The sequence below is a fragment of the Pavona decussata genome, unplaced genomic scaffold (genome assembly GCF_977016875.1).
Source record: "Pavona decussata unplaced genomic scaffold, jaPavDecu1.1 SCAFFOLD_136, whole genome shotgun sequence".
Lineage (NCBI taxonomy): Eukaryota > Metazoa > Cnidaria > Anthozoa > Scleractinia > Agariciidae > Pavona > Pavona decussata.
Genome location: NW_028145549.1, coordinates 620001 through 640457, shown reverse-complemented (window position 1 = coordinate 640457; position 20457 = coordinate 620001). Strand labels below are relative to the sequence as shown.

Below are 20457 nucleotides of genomic sequence, written 5' to 3'. Positions count from 1 at the left end.
CCGTCCGTAAGATCAATCAATCAATCAATCAATCAATCAATCAATCAATCAATCAAACAATCATATCCAAGTGTTTTCTGATCCATCGCATTTCAAAATACTCCGGCCTAGCCTCCTATGCCACCCCAACCCCCCACCCCCCCCCCCCAAAAAAAAAGAGAAAAAAAATAAAAAAATAAAAAATAAACAAAAGAGTAGAGGAAACTGGAAACTGGAGTGAGTCAGTTTCACTGCCAATACCTTTTGTTTCTCAGTCAATGAAAGACAAAGATCTGGCATCTTAACTCCTTTTTATTTCCACATTAAACTCACTTTTACAGCCAAGCCAAGTGTTCAGCAAATAACCTGAGACGATTTTGAAAGAACAATGTCTCCTACAACTGAATAGAGTAGCCAAAGTTAAGCAAAAGGCTATGGTGCCGTCGCGCTCTAAATGACAAAGAACACGCCAAAATAAGTGTACCATTTGTGCATCAAAATTTTGGTGGATCCGGAGCCGTCGGTAGTCGGCCACTTGCTCACATTCAAACAGATGAGGTCACCGGCTTTCAGAATGATCAGCGCACCCATTTGGACGGTATCTTCGTTCTCTTCTGGTTGTTGAGCAAAGTTAACGATTTCGCCGTTCACGAGTACATGGACTCTGCCAGGGCTCGTAAAGTAAATCTTCGCGTAGATGTAATATCTTCCCGGTTGGGGAACAGTCAAACATCCATCTTCGTACGTCATTCCACCCAAAAGATGGCTGTCTGGGGAATCAGGAGCCCAGTCTTTGATCACTGAGAAGAAATACGAAGATATTCAGTATGATTTTGACATATTTTTATACAACACTATAGATTTCTTCAAGCGGTTATGGAAAACAGAACAGTTTTCTTATAGACAAAATTGACTCTCTTGCTATGGCTTTCTGATAAGTATTTTGTGTTGTATCTGATGTACTGTTGCTTTAAAATCCCGTTCCGGCGTCAATTTAATTCATTCGTTTCATTGGGTAACCTGTAGTTGTATGAATTACCCGGAAGGGAATAAAGTTTAGATTAAATGTTTCGGTCGCAAATTTGGCACTTTCATCTGGATAGCGTAACTTAATTGTGCAAAGCACAGTATTTCAGTGGACCGCGAAAATAATCGACTGGGGCTTCTCTCCGGGGAAGTTCTCTTCTATATAAGCTATATAGTTTTGTGCGGACAAAAAAGGTCATGGGTTGCGTTTTGGTCTGAAAGGATTTTTCTGAAAAGGGTATGGATTCTAGAAACCAGGTATGAAAATGGGTACGACGTTTAGAGGCCATGTCCCAAGAAGTCTAACAGCCAATAGCATGTTTTTGTGTGAAATTGGGTGAGGATTTGGAAAAGCGAGCCGCACACCCACACCAAAAATTCCGAAGAGCACACCCAACCCCTTCCCCCCTCCCCCTACTCTCCAGGGTTATTCAGATCATTGAAGTTACTAGAATACTAAAATACCTGCTTTATCCCGCGGATACGCCGTCACTCCTTTATCTTCGGCCGCGATGTGAGCTGATGGCTTGACCAGTCCTTCACATGTCCCTTGATTCTGCTATAGAGAAGAATAACATTATGAGAAAAAATAATAATAAAATAAAATAAATCATTTCATTTAAGTGTCAATGTCTTTGTCACTTTCCTCACCCCAAACGAAACGAAAATTTCAAGCATTTCTTTTCTGAACAATAGGTTTCATTTCTGTAGTAACATTTGAAACGCTTGAGGGAAATACCCTTCCTAAACTTAGTTGATAACTGAAATTAAAGGTTGGCCGAAATCATGTTACTTCAGTTAACAAAGAATAAATAAAGCGTTACGAAAATTTTCTTCACAAGAAGGAAAGGTCGTTTGGGTATATTGGCAACGGGGTGGTCCGGTTGAGGCAACATTTTCTGACTTAAACCAAGGCTCATCAAACAAACATAGAATCACAAAGAGCAGACGAAGATTGCCTTAGAAAACTGACGAAATACTGAAATATAAGTCAAAGACGAGCATTTTTACTTGGTTCTCCGCTCGGCCCACTCGGCAGAAGTAAAAGAAGGAGCACACCAGAGCAGCGACGAGTAAAACGGATTTCATCTTGGCAGTGCTTCAATTAGTTGACTCTGTGAAAATGGAATATAAAAAAGATACATACGATTGTTTAATAAAGGAAGGTAAAACTATCTTTTCTCAGTTTAGATCGATTAATTCGACAACTCATGATAAGGAACTAATTCATATTTTGTTCTTATTCTGAGCTCGAGCACTTATTATTCCTTTTCTCGTTCCCCTAATTTTAACATGTATGTTTTTTTTATTCTGTTACTTACCCTGGTTATCAAAAACAGTAAAACCACCTAAAGGGCTCGCTATGAAATCAGATCAAGTCTGCGAATGATAAAATATGTGGACGATTATCTAAGTTTAGCTCCAATTCACAACTTGGTCCACCGGGCCACAACTGATGTACCTGTTATCAAGTTGATCCTCCGAACTCACCCACAAACAAAGTCCTCTAGCTTAATGAACACGGTATGAATAGAAAAAAGGGCGTGGAAATTGCTGACGACTCACTCTACTATTGGCTTCTTCTCAGTAAACTGACAGCTGACAGGTAATTCTAGTAATAGATATTGATCACCATAATCAATCATTTACAAAACGACATCTAAAAAACTATTAATTGTTTCATGGCAAAGACCTCCCAAGAGTTCGTTTTCTCGAAAATTCTAATTATATTTACATGTTGTCCTCACGACGCAACTCCTGTAGTAAAAATTTGTCAACTCATTTCTTTCAGTTCCCCAAGCACCGTTTTCCTCATCTTCCCCTACCCCTCGAGCAACTCTCACCGACTCACGCACGCTAAGCATGAACCAATTCTTAATTAGTTTACTTCTCAACCTCAAACATGCCCAAAAAACTATAAATCAAATTATTTTTTGAAGTTCAGAGCTAACTTTATCATTGTCTCCAACTAGTTATTTGACGAAAACCACCAATTTCGGAAAAGGAAACGGTTTCATCTTGACAGTAACTGAATAATGTGAGGTGTGTCCATGCGACAATGCCAGTCAAGTTTAGTTTGACTTGCCTCGTGTCTATTTCTTACACAATATCAGACAATTTATTTGAGGGGCACTACAACTTCCTTAGTTAGAATGTTATGAAAATACAAACCACTTCACGCGTATGCAAAAGAAAAAAACTCCTTATTTTCAAATTTAAAGCTACATCTCAGAGCAATCGTTTCTTTCTTACACAATTCCAGGTTTAATTTATGTGAGGTGCACTATAACTTGCGCAAATATTAAATATACACTATTCCAAATATTTAACCGAATTATTTTCAAGGTTATGAAAATGAAAGGCGCTTCAGGAATACGCAAATGAAAGAATTAAAAATCTGCATTTCATAACAAGTTCTATTTTAAGAAAATCCCTTGTTATTACTTTGATCACAAATAAAATAGAGGCTTCGACGAAAGAAATGGACAATAATTTTTTTGTCCAAACAATATCGGTTATGTAAAATGACCAAATTACAAAACTGTAGGCATTTTAGAATAACCAAGAAAATGTTCCACAGAGTGAATCCATTCCCTTAGGATAACAGTTTTAACATAAAGACATTTAATTATTGTCGTGTTCAGCTGCACCTGACGAGTTTCGAAATTTGTTCGAGCAACATCAAAGATTAATTGTATAGCCACGCTGGTACTTTCAAGGAAGTTCCTACGTCGTTTTCCCTTTATTTTGTTCTGTTTTCGTTCAGAATTTGTCGTGAAGGTTGTTGTGTTCAAATGTAAATGTCTGAACGGAATTGTGTTCAATAAATCTGGTAAACATCATTAACACGTTGTATCCTAGGCCTCATAGAGAGCTACGTGAAAATTTCTGGAGAAAGAGTTTCGACGGGAGCATTCGTCTAATACTTAGTAATAGCACTCTTCATTTCTGCAAGGTGGCAAACAGGAAATTAATCGATGGTCACGTACTGTTAAATAGTCATTGTATGGACATAGCTCTTAGACACGTCTCCGAAACGGAAGGTGACAGTCATACCTCGTTTCTTTCACAGAAAATCTCTGCTCTAATGAGGAAGGATCTGTTTTAGTGTCCTCGATATTGAATCCTTTTCCCCCTTTCTGAACATCAAACGCTAAATTGAATTGTTTTGATGCAAGTAGAACTGAAATATTGAATTCACGCGGAATCTCTGAATAGATCCAGAACTAGATATCGATTGGGAGACTGACCATGGCATTAATAGAGACCGTATAAAAAGTTATAGATATCAAGATGGCGTGAATAAAGAACTGTGGCTGAACACAATACTTAAGGTTACCGTATACCTTTAGAGGTCTCTCGCGCGTCCAAGGGACGTAGCGCGTCCGGTTTAAACTGTAGATACCTAAACCTCTATATCAAATTAAAGCTTATAGAGCTTGCTATCAAACATTACCAAGAGTTCTTAAATAAACTGAATTACCGAATTTTTCACGACCTCTAAATGCGACCGTCCAAATCACCTTTTGAAAGCTACAAGTCAAAGCGAATTTTGTTTTTCGCTAATTTAATTTGCTTCTCAGTTTACGGATCCTAAGCACTAAAAATACGTGTCTGCGTTTTGCCATATTCAATTGCAATGAAACGTTACAGAACATTTTCGAAATAGGATTAAAAAATGTGGAGTGATCGTAGAAAAATCGCTCTCGGGGAAAAAATATTTCGAACGAAAAAATTCGCAGACACGTGTTTGTTGTTTATATGTTTAACTAGCTACTGTGGAAATTTGATGCAAACGAACAAATTTCCTTTGAGTTTTAGCTTTTTAAAGTGTCCCCTTCATGTGAAAAAATTAATCCGAGAAAACGTCGCTAACAATTTATTTTATTTGTGATAGCCAGCTCTATAAGCTTTAATTTGATATAAAGGTTTTTGTATCTACAGTTGAAATTGGACGCGCTACATCGCTTGGACGCGAGACACCTCTAAAGGTATACGGTAACCTTACTAAATGTACAGCGTGCAGCTATCGAGTAATGGCTGCACGCGGGAGGTTGTTGAGCACGAAAGAAGCGGAAGAGTTGCTCGAGTTGCTCTTAATTAAGATACTGGTGTCGTTCTTATATGGTAGCAAAGTCTGGCACAAAATCGTGCCAAAACACGTGCGCATTTTTTCCTAAGAAAATTTTTATCCGAAATAATCGAAGAAAAACAACTAAAAAAACCCTGCAGTCAATAGCGCAACAATAAATCAGTCTCAAGTAGAGCTGTGAACTAACCTTTATTCCATTTAAAATTGCGGCAAAATGGACAACACACTGAAGAATTACTGTTAAACGTATTCGAGTCTCGTTCATTTACCTTGCCATGACTGATCGCAATAATATGCACAGATCCTCCGGTCATAAGATCTCGAATATGCAGATTATTTGAACTTCTTTGCGCCACGGTTGAAGACTAATTTCTCCAGGTGATTTACATCCAAGTTAAACTATATTGGAGGCAGAGTACTAGCTAAACGACTCCAATCGGTATTAATAAAGGATGGAGTCGGATTGCCAGGGCATATTTTAAATTGCTGTAAGGTGGTTAAAATTGTAGCAGTTTGCTCATTTGCATAACTGAAAATGTTTTGAAGGGAAAAAATATCGACCATTTTATCCGTCCAAACATCTATTCGACGGAAAATTTTGGGGGTTAAAGTAACAACAGTGAATTTAATTATTAACCTAGAGCTTCTTATGGGACTAGCTTTAAAATTGAGAATTATGGGTTCATTTTTTCTTCAGTTTCAAAGGCTTGACGTGGCTTTGATTTTCAAAACATTGTAAATAATTTAGTTAAATAGCTGGAGTAGTGTATGTCTGCGCAAATTATACTGCTCAAAATTTGGACTCATCTGCTCAGTTGTGATCTTATGCTCGGAGGATCTGTCAATATAATTGAAATCAACGCTCCCATTAGGTAAGTGAACGACACTTGAGTACGTTTCAATTATTCAGTGCGTTGACTATTTTGGCGGAATTTTAAATGGAATGAAGGTTGGTTCATATTTCTACTTGCAGACTGGTTTAGTGTTGTGCTATTGAATGTAATTTTTTATTTCGATTATTTTGGTCGAAAGTTTTCTTAGGAAAAATGCGCACGTGCATGTTTTGGTACGATTTTGTGCCAGATTTTGCTAGCATACAAGAACGGCACAAGTACCTTAATAAAGAAAACCTCCAAATTAATATGTTATAAAAGTATCTTGTTATGAATGTTCTTGGAAGTTTCGCTAAACACTAAAGAAGCTAGAGTTGCTCTCCACCACGCTTAAAGCAATTCTTACGCTTCTTTCGTGCTTAACATTACCTCCTGCGTGCATCCATAACTCGATAGCTGCACGCTGCACGTTAAACATTTCTGAAGTTTTGTGTTTAGCTACAGTTCTTTCCTTACGTTATCTTTATATCTATAATTGTTTTACTATTACCTCTGTCACAGTACGGCCTCTGTTTATACCATCAGTGGTCAGTCTCCCTATCGATATCCAGTTCAGATCTATTCAGAGCTCGAGCCGTTCTGCGTGAAATTAAGTATTTTAGTTCTACTTGTAACAAAACATTGGTTCAAACAACAAGTTTAGCGTTTCGGTGTTGAGAGATTGAGAAGGAAACATTTCTTAAAGGCAAGAGAAACGAGGTATGACTGTCACCTGCCATTTCGGTGACGCGTCTAAAAGCAATGTGGATACAATGACTATACTTAACAGTACGTGACCATCGATTCATTTTCTACTTGCCAGCTTCCAGAAATGAACAGTGCTATTAGCTGAGTATTAGACGAATGCTGCAGAACTTTCCACGTAGCACTCTTAAAGGATACAACGTATAAACGATGTTTGTCAGATTTATTGAACACAATTCCTTTTAGACATTTCAGTTTGAACACAACATTCAATCTGAACAATCTACACGAGAACAAAACAAAGGAAAAACCGACATAGAATTACTTACTTGTAAGCACAGCGTGGCTGTACAATTAGTCTTTGATTTTGCTCCAACACATTTCGAAACTCGTCAAGTGCGTTTGAAGACGACAATAATTAAATGTCTGAATATTAAAACTGTTATCCTAACGAGTGGAGTCACACTGTGAAAATTTTGCTTAACTATTGTATGTGAAATGACTACAGTTTTGTGCCTGGTCATTTTAAATAACCAACCATGTTTGAACAAAAAATTTATCTTCATTTCTTTCGTCGAAGCTTCTGTTTTCTTTGCGATTAAACTAACAGGGAATTTTCTTAAACTAGAACTTGTTATGAAATGCAGATTTTTAGCTCTTTCTTTTACATATGCCTGAAGCGCCTTTCATTTTCATAACGTTGTAAATAGTTCGGTTAAATATTTGGAATAGTGTGTATTCAACCAATTCTTTTATAACATTATGATAACAAAGTAGTTCGCGAAAAACAGGTTTTATTTGTGATCGATTGCAAAATGTTCTCAATATAAGGTGTAAAGAAAAACAAAAACAAAGGTTCTTTAATATCGGGCCGGTTACAACTGAACACGCCACATTGTTAGGGTCTGGACGAGAACGTTTCATCTGAAACTGTCAGCGAGAACTGTCTTCTTTAATTAGTCTAAAGTCAACGCGTGACGGCAACCCGAGTTTGTCTGATTTAGTATATGAGCCATTATACCATGGATTTAAAATGATTATAGCTTAAACTCTGCCACCATATGAGCAGTATTTAAAGACGAATATATGCATAAAATAATCACTAACAATAAATCATTTGACCATTTTCCCCTCAAAATCAATCTTCGCAAGGTAAGTGAACGACACTCGAATACGTTTATCAGTGATTCTTCAGTATGTTGACAGTTTTTGTGGGATTTACAATGGAATAAAGGTTTAGTTCATAACTCTACTTGCAGACTGGTCATTCATTGTTGTGCTAATGCAACGCTAACTTCTTCACTGTTTAGCTAACCTACCAAGTGCAAGTCTCCTCCGCAAAGGCCAACATTTCCAAATTCTAATTCGATCAGGAAATTAAGTGTCCCCATACTTTAAAGCGCATTTGATCATCACGTAGTAGAATTATGCGCTATGCAATTTTATATATACCTTTTTTTTATTTTTTATTTTTATAACAGCACCCAATCTTTTACGCAAAGCGGCAAAGAGAAATTAATCGAAGGCACCGTATTGTTTCAACAGTCGTTTAGTTGTATGGGCTTTGCTTTTTGACACCGAAGCGGCAGGTGACAATCATACCTCACATCTCTTTCTTTTGAGCAATTTGTTTCCTTCCAAATCTTTGCTTTGCTTCTTAACACCGAAACGCTGAATCGTTGTTTGAATTAATGTTTTGTTACAAGTAAAGATGAAATACTGAATTCATGCTGAATTTCTGAATTGATCTGAACTGGATATCGATAGGGAGACTAGCCATGGTATTAATATAGGCCGTACACAGAAGTAATAGTAAAAAAAAAAAAAAAGTTAAGTATGTAGAAAAGGTGAAGAAATACCTAACGCTATTAATACGATACAAATCAATATGTAAATCTAGACAATAGAAGAACGAAATTATAATTTGCGTGTATATACGCTAGTTATTTCAAATATTTACCATCAATGTTAAGAAAATGAAAGCCACCTCAGACATATGTAAAAGAAAGAAAAATAAAACCCTTTATTCTCAATTTCGATTAAAGCTACATCTCATGTTATAACAACTCGTTACTTAATCACGGAAGTTCTGACGAATAGACGTTTAAACGAAAAGTTTTCCTTCCAAACATTTGCGCTTGTGTAAATGGGCAAATTACTGAAATTTTAATCATTTTACAACAATTAAAAACACTCCACAATGCGACTCCATTCGTGGGGATAACAATTTTCAGATTAAGGGGCTGTTTACATGGAGGGAGGAAGATCCTAGCACTAAGAAATTCCTAGAGGGAGGATCATCCTAGCGCCACGTGTTTTCTTTATCCAGTTTACATGCAAAAAGTTGTGCTTGGCCATAGCGCAAGGATCTTCCTAGAGATAGGAACTTTCTATAGCTGAGAGATAGGAAGATCCCAGCGCTAGGAAGATCCTAGCACCATGAATTACTTTCGCTCGGAAGATACTTGTACTAGGGACAAAAAGAACAAACATAGCGGAAGCTGGGCGTTCAGCTTCTCAAGGCCGACAGTCATTCTTCATTTCCTTCTCTACTTGGTAACCACTTCGGCCGAAATTTCTGCATATAAAGGAAACGAAAAGTTTTCCGCCTTCTCGGATCTTCCTTGTGCTATGATCTTCCTCCCTCCAAGTAAACAGCCCCTAAGGCATTTAACTATGGTCCTCTACGAGTTTCGAAATTTGTTGGAGCAACATCAAAGATTCAATGTACAGCTGCGTTAGAGCTAATACAAGTAAGTTTCTATGTAGCTTTTTTTCACTTTGTTTTGTTCTGTTTTCGTTCAAAATGTGTCGTGTTGATTGTTGTGTTCAAACTGAACTTTCTAAATGGAACTGTGTTCGATAAACCTGACATCGTTAACACACTGTATCCTCTGGGGGGAGTGTTACGTGCAAAGTTCAAGATTAAGACGTCCGACGGGACTATTCGTCTCTGGATTTTTAGATAAACAGAGATGGCGCATTGTTGAGAGCACTCGCCTTCCACCAATTTTGCCCAAATCGTTTCCCGGACTCAGCCTCATGTGTGATTAAAGTTTGTTGCTCAGTGGTTCTCCTCCTTGCTCGCAGAGGTTTTGTCCCGGGTACTCCGATTTTCCCCTCTCTTCAAAAGCCAACATTTCCAAACTCCAATTCGATCTGGAGAGTGTCCCCATACTGTAAAGCGTATTTGATCACCTCATCATGATATTTTGCGCTATACAAATTTTTATGTGTATTTTTAATTTTTATAAAATGTGTCGTATAGCAGTATTGTTGTGTTGAAACTGAAATGTCTAAACGGAACGTTGTTCGATAAACCTGACACCGTTAACACAGTCACTGTATCCTCTCAGAGTGCCACGTGGAAAGTCGAAACTCGTCAGGTGCTTTTGAAGACGACAATAATTAAATGTCTGAATATTAAAACTGTTATCCTAACGAGTGGAGTCACACTGTGAAAATTTTGCTTAAATCGTGAAATGACTACAATTTTGTGCCGGGTCACAATTTAAAACGATCTACAATGCGACTCCATTCATGGGGACAACAATTATATTTTCAAATTAAGGGGCTGTTTTCATGGCGGGGGGAAGATCCTAGTACTGGGAAGATCCTAGAGGGCGCATCATCCTAGCGCCACGTTTTCTCTATTCAGTTTACATGCAAAAAGTTGTACTTGGCCCTAGTGCTAGGATCTTCCTTGAGATAGGAACTTGCTATAGCTGAGAGATAAAAAGATCCCAGCACTAGGAAGATCCTAGCACCATGTAAACTACTTTCGCTCGGAAGATACTAGTACTACGGACAAAAAGAACAAACATAGAGGCAGCCGAGCGTTCAGCTGCTCAAGGCCGACAGTTATTCTTCTTTTCCTTCTCCACTTGGTAACCACTTCGGCCGAAATTTCTGCATATAAAGTAAACGAAAAGTTTTACCGCCTTTTCGGATCTTTCTAGTGCTATGATCTTCCTCCCTCCATGTAAACAGCCCCTACGACATTTAACTATGGTCCTCTTTAACTTTTCTACAAGTTTCGAAATTTGTTTGAGCAACATCAAAGATTCAATGTACAGCCGCGATGGTGCTTATACAAATAAGTTTCTATGCAGTTTTTTTTTTTCAATAACGCGCTTTTATAATAGCACTCATCTTCAATTCTATGCAAGGTGGCAATTCAAACAGGAAATTAATCGATAATCACGTAACTGGCTTCATGCCTTTGTTATTTTATTGTCGACAAAATCAGGCGATTTCAAATCGGATGGATGTTATCGTCTGATTTCCTGTCGCAAATATATATCTTCTCTCGATTCAAATTAATTCAAAAACAGAATGAACGAACCAACAAATGAATGGGTTGATGAATGAATGCTACACGGTACGTACAAAAAGGAAGCTAGCTCCTGTTGTTTGTGTGTTTGTCGTTTCTTTTAGTTTTCGTTTAAGCAGAAGTAAGCAATGAAAAAATGGAATTTAGAAAAATTCTGGTAAAATAATGCTGAAGAATTAACCCTTAAGCTCACCTTATAATATTAATCGAAATAATAATATAATCAAAAGTTGTTTTAAATGATCACCACGTAATCGGTCCACAATTTCATGCAAAATACTCTGATAACAAATTATGTTCTCCTAACTGCATACTGTATGTAAAAAAAATTAAATGCCGTGATCAAAACCTTTGCTACACAATTAGTCTTGAGACAAATAATTTTAACCTATCGTTTTAAAACACGATGACACCTTTAAGTGTATACAATTTGCTGTGAAATGCAGATGGACAATCTTAGAAACAAGGTCACGCATCTGACGCATCATCATGTGTAGCTGACCACTGGCCGTGAACAGGCACCTAACAAATGGCTTCTTTCTTCATCACTTTCATTATCATAGTTCACTGCATTTACAACATTACATCCGCCATTTTCAGAATCGGAGTTCCCATTGGCAGAAATCGTTCGGTCTTTATCCTTACAAACGAGACGGTAGAAAATACCAGAAAGCAGAGTGACAAGAACACATGTATTGATGATCATCACAACCCAAACGAACACAATAGCGCACGAGCTGTCCAAAGCAGAAAACCTCACCAGTATAAACGACATGGACAACACCAGTAGCACCATGGGCTCAAACACATTCTCAGTGAAGACAGCTTCGAGCGTGATCCTCGTGCGTTGTTCGTGGTCACCTGATTGCCCTCTCTGGCTGGAAACTCTGTCGTACGGCTGTAAACATAACTGGACAATGGCTGACAACATAAGAACCAGCCAAACGACAAACGTTTGTTCGGTTGACGATGAAGAAATCATGGACAACGCAATGGCAAGAATCAGGCGACGGAGAAGCATGAAGATCTCAAAGTACGCCTGATACTTTGGTTTATAGGGTAAATAGATGGGACCGAGCCACACATCGAGTTTCTTGCGATCCTCAGTACTCATTGAGCTTCTTTTGGGAAAGAAACGAATCATCAGAGCGATGACAATCACAGGAAAGCCAACCACATAGACCAGAACGGACACGATTCCAAGCACCTTCAGTTGAGTGTAAGTGTGAGAGTTGCATTCTATCCAGGGGGAGTTGGGCATATAAACAACATCCAAGTCTCTCTGACATGGGCGTAAAATGGATAGTGTCTGCTTGACAATGGGAAAGTAGCTGAAGCTAAGACAGAAGAAAGCACTTTGGCGACACTTGAAATGAACATTTTCCACGTGTCTTCCATTGGGATGAAACTTGTGGTAAGTCCGCATGATGGCGAAATACAGACCCACCATCGTCAAGGACGCTACTGGAAGAAGAAGCAGAAAAGCGAACTTTCCGACAGGAGTAAAAAAAGAGGGCAAGTCACAAGATAAGGAGGGAAAGTACAGGTTCCAGTAGCTGCTTAAATAGCTTCGGGCTGCAACAATAGTTCTTGGCCAAACATGGGCACTGGATACCATGAAATCCATGGTTTGAATGTAAAACACCGCAATGCTGATGAGAGTGCGAGCACTCTTTCCTCTGCTGGTCATACACAACACAAAGACAACCAAGTTCAGTTTAAAAAGCCAAGCAGGTAGAAATTCTAACAGCATCATGATTAGCATTAATAGGAAATGAGCCGCAGTAACAACAAACCACTTAATCGGTCGCACGTTGAAATAAAAGTACGACCAGATCAAAACGAGAAAAGACAAAGAAAACACAGGAATAAACATGTAGTAGTAGGTTAGGTCGCCTTTTTTGCATTGGAAGCATAGTCCGCCAAGTTTGTAAAATCCTTGTTGACAACGAGAACAGAATCTGTCCGTGTTCCCCAGATGGCAGATGCAGGAATGATTGCATGTAGTAATCAGAGATGAGACTGACCGGTGCCAGCTATGGAATGAGTGGATGTCATTTGCTGTTGTGTTGAGTCGACAGGTGCAGGAATCTGATGGATTACATGCAGTTGGTACGGGACACTTAACGAGATGGGTCGCATTTCTAGGATCTGGTGACGGCCAGTAGCCTTTGGGGAAGACCATGATGTTGGGTCGGAGATCGTCTGGTTCATTAATAACATGTTTACGGCAACTAGCATCTTTCATACATTTCTTGCACAATCCATTGTCTCCGTAGAAGTTTTCATCGCAGATGCAATATTTGTATTCGTAGAATGTTGGATCTAAGCGGATGCGACCATTGTTGAAAGTGAGTCTTCCCTCAGGACACGTAAAGTTGTCCGCTTGAGGGGGTCTGGTCATTCTTAAAAAGTCAGGATTAAAGACATTGGACGAGGCACTGGTTACGTCTCGCATAGAAGGATTTCCTGAAATATCTAAATACTGTAGAGAGACCAGGTTTTGAATTCCTGCTGGAAGTTTACCTGTCAGGTTATTTGTGGAGACGTCAAAGTACGCCAGAAAAGAGAAATCCTCAAAGAAATCAGGTAAAGTTCCATAAAAATTGTTACCCCGTAAATCGCAAGTTGACATACTTTCCATGTAGAAGACATTTGCAAGTAAAGGACTTTTGATGTCGCAGAAACTTAGGTTTAAAATTGATGGGCCCGGGCCGAAATCAACTCCGCGATTGAAAAGTTGAAGGAAACTTGTGAAATTAATTGACAAGTTGCGATTTCCTGCCAAAGAAACGAATGACGGAATTTTGATAGCGGCATTTACTGGCCATGCTTTTCCTTTGTTAATTGATGAAAACTTGTTCTGTGATAGATCGATCATGCTAAAGCTTCTCAGAAACAAATCACCAGGGATATCTCCGGTCAGTTGATTGTTAGCGACGTTTAATATTTCCAGGCCACAATTTTTCGGAACCGTTTCTGGAAATTTTCCAGAAATGTTATTTCCAGGCAGAACAAGGTATCTTAACCCCGGTTTCAAGACATTAGGCAACTCTCCGGTCAGCTGAACTCCAGATACGAACAAATCTGTTACTGAGGGAATCGCAAATATATCACTCAGGTTTCCATGCATCATGCCAGGAGTATTTCGAAGGTCAAGATACCAAAGTTTCTTCAAACTAGAAATACTGCTTGGTATGCGTCCTCTTAGGTTGTTTCCTCCGAGGCAAAGAACTCTTAATTCTGTCATGTTCCCGATGTCCTCTGGTAAGGAACCAGAGAAGCCATCACCGTTCATAATACAGCCAAGGAAGTTTTGCAGACTTTTCATTTTTACAATATCTTTAGGAATATCCCCAGCAATGGAGGCTGCATTGAACACAACTGTCAATAGATTGCTCATATTTCCAAATAGAAAGTCAGCAATGCGTCCTCGAAGGTTAGGATTTCCAGGTGTACAGAGCGCAAATAAATTTCGGATTTTCCAAATGTTAGAAGGAAGGAAACCGTCCAGGTTGTTATAAGCCAACACTATAGTTTTGATGTAGGAGGTGTTACCGTGACACGTAATACCATACCAGGAACAATGGGATGTGGCATTTGTCGAACTATTCCATCCACTCTTTTCGTACCATTCTTGTCCATTAGTTGAAGTGTATATATCTAGAAGAACGTCTCTTTCTTCATCTGGAGTAAACGAGGTGTCCATCGTTATCAGTGGAAATTGCTGCCCCTGCTGGACGCGTCTTAGGCAATCACGTCCCTCAATGCTTGCGAACAAGTCATAATCTGGAAGAAAGAGTTGAGAGTTTAGTCCAGGTTCGATGATAGTTCTACTTCAATTGCAAGTCTCTGATAAGAGTCATTGCTTCTCCACTGATTTCATTAAAGGTATTGATCCTGAATTCTTGAAAACTATTCTCTGATGCGTTTCTGCCTAAACTATAGGGCCACTTTTCTATAACGTTTTCCCCTTTTCTGTACTTCCAAAGCCCTAGGCTTGTTTCATTTTCGTTCCCAGAGTAAGTTTTCTTCCTTAGTAGAGAGAGTATCCTGGGAACGAGTTGATACAACTATTGCTTTAACAGTTGATTTTTAATATTTCCTATCTTCGTTGCTATGGCCAGACAAGAACATGACACCCCTGTTTACCTGCTCAGTGAATGGCGGCCATCTGCCTACTGCAAATCCTTGCACCATTATGGTAGCTGTTTTGTTAGCTGTTTTGTTAAAATAAAATAAATCCTTGAGATCTCGAGATGTAAAGGGTTAAAGCTATGCAACAGAGTCGGTTTCAGATCCGTTATATTTGCTTCGCTTTCTTTTAAGAACCCTTCGCCCTCCGCCACTAAATCCTTGAAGATCTGGACCATTGCTATAATATTGAATTAGCTCAACAGATATTTGTCTATCTTAAAGATTGTTCTCGAAACTTACCCAAATCTGTTGGTAACCCTGTGATAGCAGGCCCTGCCCCGAATTCCCGTCGAAGTCAATGGAGCGTTCGAGTGAGTTCGGCAATTTAACTTAATCCTGAACTCACCCCAAAATTTTACCACTCGAACGCAATCGAACGTTCGGTAATCGAACACTTCAACAATCAAACATAATTGAACGCACTCGAACGAAATCGAACACTTCAACAATCTAACATAAAACCAGTTTCATCTGCTTTGAAACGAAGGGTTGCGTGCAAATAAGTTATTTATTGGCTTCTATTTCAAACACGAGTACAACAGGCAAGATGTCGGACAGTCAGCAGATGAGGTGAAACGAACCATTCTGGAAGCGATGTTAAAAGGCTACTACGAGTGCTCTTTCGCCGTCTGTGTCTGGGATAGATTTATTGTCGAGAAAAAAAGAGGACAAAGAGGTCCGGCTTGGAAGGTAATTGACGATGACCGCAGCCAGCTTGGTCATTTACACTTGCTCCTTTAGTTAAAACTCGGTTAAAGAGTGAAATCCTTTGAAGTCTACAGTGACTGAATGCTTATCAATTTTTGTATGCCGTTTTATTTTTCTACAGAACAAAATCGAACCAATCGCGTCGATTGAAGTTCGATTGGGTTCAGTAATCAAATTTAAAGGGAAACCGTCAGCTGGTGCACATGCGCATTAGATACCATTTCTTAGCCGATTTGCATATCACACTTCATCACAAGTCTCGCGCTGAGAAGCGCATCCTTTGAAAAATCTAAACAAACCTTGTCGAGTCGAATAATTTGCTAGTCAAAATAGTGAGTATAGAACTAATTTCATATTAGAACACTCATTTTCTTGATATCATGGAGAATTTACTGATGGGCTTGTCCAGGGAAAGCCAAACGTCAACGTCGAAGAATCATTTAATCGTTCATTTCTGCTTTCAATCAGATATTTTGCTTTTATAATTTTGTTTCTACAACTTCTCCACTATCTAAATTTAGGAACCAAACCCATGTCGTTGCAAGAGCGCTTAGCTCGACCCGTAGAAAACAAGATTCTACTAGAGGTTGTCCTTGTCGAGGAGATAATCGACTGCATACCGAAGCTTGCCTTCGTCTGAGCTCCAAACCAAGCAGCCATGACGCGAAGTTCGAATCGTTTACGAAGATTCCCTCCGCACGAACCTATCTTCAGGTTGAGAGAATGCGATTTTCCAAATATTTATAATGGCGATTTGCTCTCCAGTGTTTTTGATTGATTTCTCTCGTTATTTTAGTCAACGTAAGCGATTTCTTCCGGCCGGCGCCTTCACGTTTCCCACCTGGCCTCTTCTTTTCATGTTCCTTTAGAGACACGATCCATACTGTTTTAATATGATAAAATAATATCATAGGATGAGCAAAAGCAGTTTGAAGCGGATTTCTAGCGGTATTCGACGCGTACGTTGAGGTAGACGCTTTTCAAACTGACAAAACTAGTGTCCAGGTCAGCGCGGTCACAAAGTTGACTGACCTCACCAAAAAGTTCCAGTTCGATTATGTTCGATTACCGAACCAATCGAACTCCAATCGAACTATCAAGTTCGATTGAGTTTGATTGATTTTTGGTTGGGTTTTGTTCGATTGGCTTCGCCGGGCGAATTAGAGTTAATTGACCTACCTTAGAGAAAAATTGCTTTTTAACACTATTCAACATTATCTGATCTTTAAGACTATCAGCTTTTTGCCCAGCTGTTTATTGCTGATTCACAACATACCTGAAGTTACTAGTTGTTTTTCCATCTCGCATCCCGGCAGAATCCACTCGGATTATTATTGCCAGGCAGTTGTTAATTGAACATACATTGCTCAGTTGAGGTGAAAATTTACAAATATGCAAAACAAATTTATCGCTGCAGGGAATTTATCACCAGGAAATGGGTGTGCGAAGAATGCGAGTTGTGGAGTTGCGAGTTGCGAGTTGCGAGTTGCGAGTTGCGAGTTGCGAGTTGCGAGTTGCGAGTTGCGAGTTGCGAGTTGCGAGTTGCGAGTTGCGAGTTGCGAGTTGCGAGTTGCAGTTGCAGTTGCGAGTTGCGAGTTTCGAGTTGCCAAAACAAGAAAATGAAAATTTCTAGTAAAAATAACGTTATATAAAAGTTAGGAAAAGAAAAGGAAAAGGGTACTTAAATCTGTTATTGAGTTCAGTTTTAATATAAACCAAAGTCACAACAAGAGAATAACCTTTTTGAGCAAAGGAAGTGTAAGGGATCGATGCCACTGGTTTTTAAATCTCAGATAACTTATAACATTGGACGAATCCTCCAAGGTGAACAAAAATTAACTGCACGACTATGTGGTCTTTGCCATCGCAACTTTCCAGATCGCTACATTCCGTCAGAGTTTCTAGTGATCCTTGTCAATCCTGGCAAATATGCATGTCTTTTGTCCATAAATATCTCGACCGTCATGAAAAAAAAAACATAGTTGTGCTCCTATTTTCTTCAACTAGCTTCGCGATCGTTTATGAGTACGATCGAAATCGAATCGATCGACATAGAGGGCTAAAAGTCAATGGACTCTTGCCGACAGGAAGTTGAAATTGTTTTTGAAAAGCGGCTACCGAATATTTAACCGTCTACGCCTATCCTTCAGTTCTTAAAAGTTGCCTTATATATTGTTTAGGACATAATCATTGACTCAATGTGATTTAAGCTGGCTTGCTCTATCATTTTTAAAATCTCCTTATCGTCGGTCCCTTGGAGCTATGAATGTATGGTATTGTTCAAACTGATTGCTCTCGCAACTAAACACTGAAGTTTAGAAAGCATTTGTTCGAGGAACTTGTGCTCACCGTAAGTATCCCTTTGCAAATGTCCCGATGCCTTCCTTGATAGACCCTCAACTACCATTAGCATTTGGCAAAAAGCCACGCTTAAAAGAGCTTCCTTCCACATATTTATTTCAAGTGACGAGTGATCGTACGAGTTGTATAATACACCGTAGCTGCTGGTAATGTCTGCCGGATGTCAAATGTGTTCTGAGATCGTAATTACAGCTCTTATTATTCCCATGACAATCGATGATTCCCCTGACCAATCACCGCTTTTTTGTCGCTCCCGTTCGTCATTTGTTTATATTTTTGGTTATAATAAGAAATGAGGAAATGAAACTAAATTAAGTGCCGCACTTTTCAAAAGAATACGGATGTAAAGTGCTATAGTCTTTGTCAAGAACCAGGAAAGGCGTGATTAATTGTACGCTAGAAGAAAAGAATTAGTATTCGAACGCGGGTACACGAGATAATGTGTACTGAGAGTATCGTTAGAATTGTCCACACCGAAAATGGTGAATTGCTCTATAGTCGGCCAATCGAAAAACTGAATATATTAACTATAAATGAAACGAAACAAAACTAAAATTAAGTGATGCGTAAACTCGAAACCAGACGGATGTAAAACACTGAAGCTAGCAAAACTAGAATGCTTAAAAAGTTTAACGGTCTGGTCTCTTTATTTTTGACTACTGAATTAGTTTACAATGCTAACCCCGAAAAACACGTTATATCTGCGTTTTATACCTTAGACACGATTACGATCAAGACATCTTTGGACGCCCTCGGCAAAAGTGCTGTGGAATTATTAAATATGCGAGGCCTGGAATATCGAAATCGCAAGCATGAGGTTTGAGACGACAGTTTGCGCCGAGAATAGTTAAGGAAGCTCGTAAGGGATTTTCATCGTTGCTGTGCTAGAGCCAATTTATAAGTAATATAAATTTAAGTTAATGCAAACAACCATGAAAGGGAGGTCAGAGAATTGAGATGAGCTACCCTTCTGAAACAAACTGTTTGTCACGCAATATTCCACCGTGACAAGATTCTCTTTTTCCCCTCGTGACGCGTTAGCTCTAGACCAATCACATTCATGTTTTTCCTTCATGTCAGTCAAAGACCATGCGGCCGTATCTTCACACTGTAGTTCACTTCAAGTTCTCTGACCTCCCAGAGACTGTTTGAGAAATTGTAGCTAATTGTGAATTTTTGCCGTTATTACTCGTCTGAACTTCGCTCTAGCGGAGTTTTTTTAGTGTGTTTTGGTTAGTTTCTACGAACTTCCGTTCAAGTTTACGTACACAGACAAGGACAATGCCGCCGCTTCGTCGAAAGTCCCGCGTTCAAGAGAGGAATGCCGCACTTCTGAACAGTTTTTCGGTCCAACAACTAAGAAACTTGTGCCGACAAAAGAAGATTGCTTCCACCGGCAACAGGGCCACTCTTTTGAACCGGCTAAGAGGTTCTGGTTCCCAAGTCACGGCTTCAAACGCAAATCTGCGAGAACCAAATCTACCAAACAACGTGGGGGTAAATTCCCAAGACCATGTGGTCAACGCAAATGCGAACGATGCCACCTTCTCGCAAGGACAATTAAATACAATTCGCCAACTGGTTCAGGAGTCTATCGCTGCTGCCTCGAGGGAACTCGCCAACGAAGCAGCTCTGGCCGCTGTTCAGGTTTTGCAGCCAAGTTCCTCGCAAACAGCTTCAAATCCCATTCCCGCCACACCAGCCATCGAGCCTGTCACACTACAGCAAACAGCAACTCCATCGAATGTATGTCAACATGCGGCGCCATTCCAGGACATCCCTGCGCAATACGTGAAGGATATACAGTCCGGTGAGTTCTTTGAGTTATCAAAGCTCCTTCCAAAAAGTCTAGCAGAGTTCAATGAGGATGATACTCTGGTGCTCACCCTTGACAATTCAGTTGTTCGAGTCTCAAAGAAAGGCAAAACATCCACCTCTATCACAGAAATTGATCAGTGGACCACCGCGTTCACGACGTATATGAGCGTTTTCACGCAGAAGTTCCCTCTGCGTTCCCAAGAGCTATTACAGTACCTTAGCTTGATTAGGTATGCTGCACGGGTACATAAGGGTCTAGGATGGGCAATTTATGATTATAAATTCCGCCAAAAAGCTGGTCAACATAAGACCCGTGTGTGGTCGGAAATTGATCAGCAGCTATGGCTTACGATATTTACGGTGGC

General features: G+C 39.4%; 3 protein-coding genes across 6 annotated transcripts in view; 1 reads left to right on the top strand and 2 right to left on the bottom strand.

Annotated features, from left to right (window-relative positions):
• Nucleotides 1–273: 273 nt before the first annotated feature.
• Nucleotides 274–2493, bottom strand: LOC146467430 (uncharacterized). Of its 3 annotated transcripts, XM_085125933.1 has the most exons (5): nucleotides 2468–2492; nucleotides 2328–2385; nucleotides 2017–2120; nucleotides 1471–1564; nucleotides 274–779 (listed from the first exon to the last, which is right to left on the bottom strand). In XM_085125933.1, exons 3-5 carry the CDS (start codon nucleotides 2092–2094, stop codon nucleotides 430–432), a joined length of 522 nt encoding a protein of 173 aa, XP_084982059.1. In that variant the 5' UTR covers nucleotides 2095–2120; nucleotides 2328–2385; nucleotides 2468–2492; the 3' UTR covers nucleotides 274–429. The 3 variants fall into 3 exon arrangements, with proteins under 3 accessions (XP_084982059.1, XP_084982060.1, XP_084982058.1); XM_085125934.1 differs by having other exon boundaries at nucleotides 1471–1561; nucleotides 2328–2493; XM_085125932.1 differs by having other exon boundaries at nucleotides 2328–2492.
• Nucleotides 2494–8762: 6269 nt separating this feature from the next.
• On the bottom strand, nucleotides 8763–14753 carry LOC146467429 (uncharacterized). Its single transcript, XM_085125875.1, has one exon. The coding sequence runs from the start codon at nucleotides 14715–14717 to the stop codon at nucleotides 11496–11498; it is 3222 nt and encodes a 1073-aa protein (XP_084982001.1). The 5' UTR covers nucleotides 14718–14753; the 3' UTR covers nucleotides 8763–11495.
• A 4630-nt stretch (nucleotides 14754–19383) lies between these two features.
• LOC146467428 (uncharacterized) overlaps nucleotides 19384–20457 on the top strand; it is a 2122-nt gene continuing 1048 nt past the window's right edge. Inside the window, exons 1-2 of one of the 2 annotated variants that reach the window (XM_085125917.1) lie at nucleotides 19384–19873; nucleotides 19922–20457. The exon at nucleotides 19922–20457 is cut by the window's right edge and continues 1048 nt beyond it. In XM_085125917.1, coding sequence (XP_084982043.1) covers nucleotides 19556–19873; nucleotides 19922–20457 — 854 coding nt within the window. In that variant the 5' untranslated portion in view covers nucleotides 19384–19555. The other variant, XM_085125916.1, reaches the window with a different exon arrangement.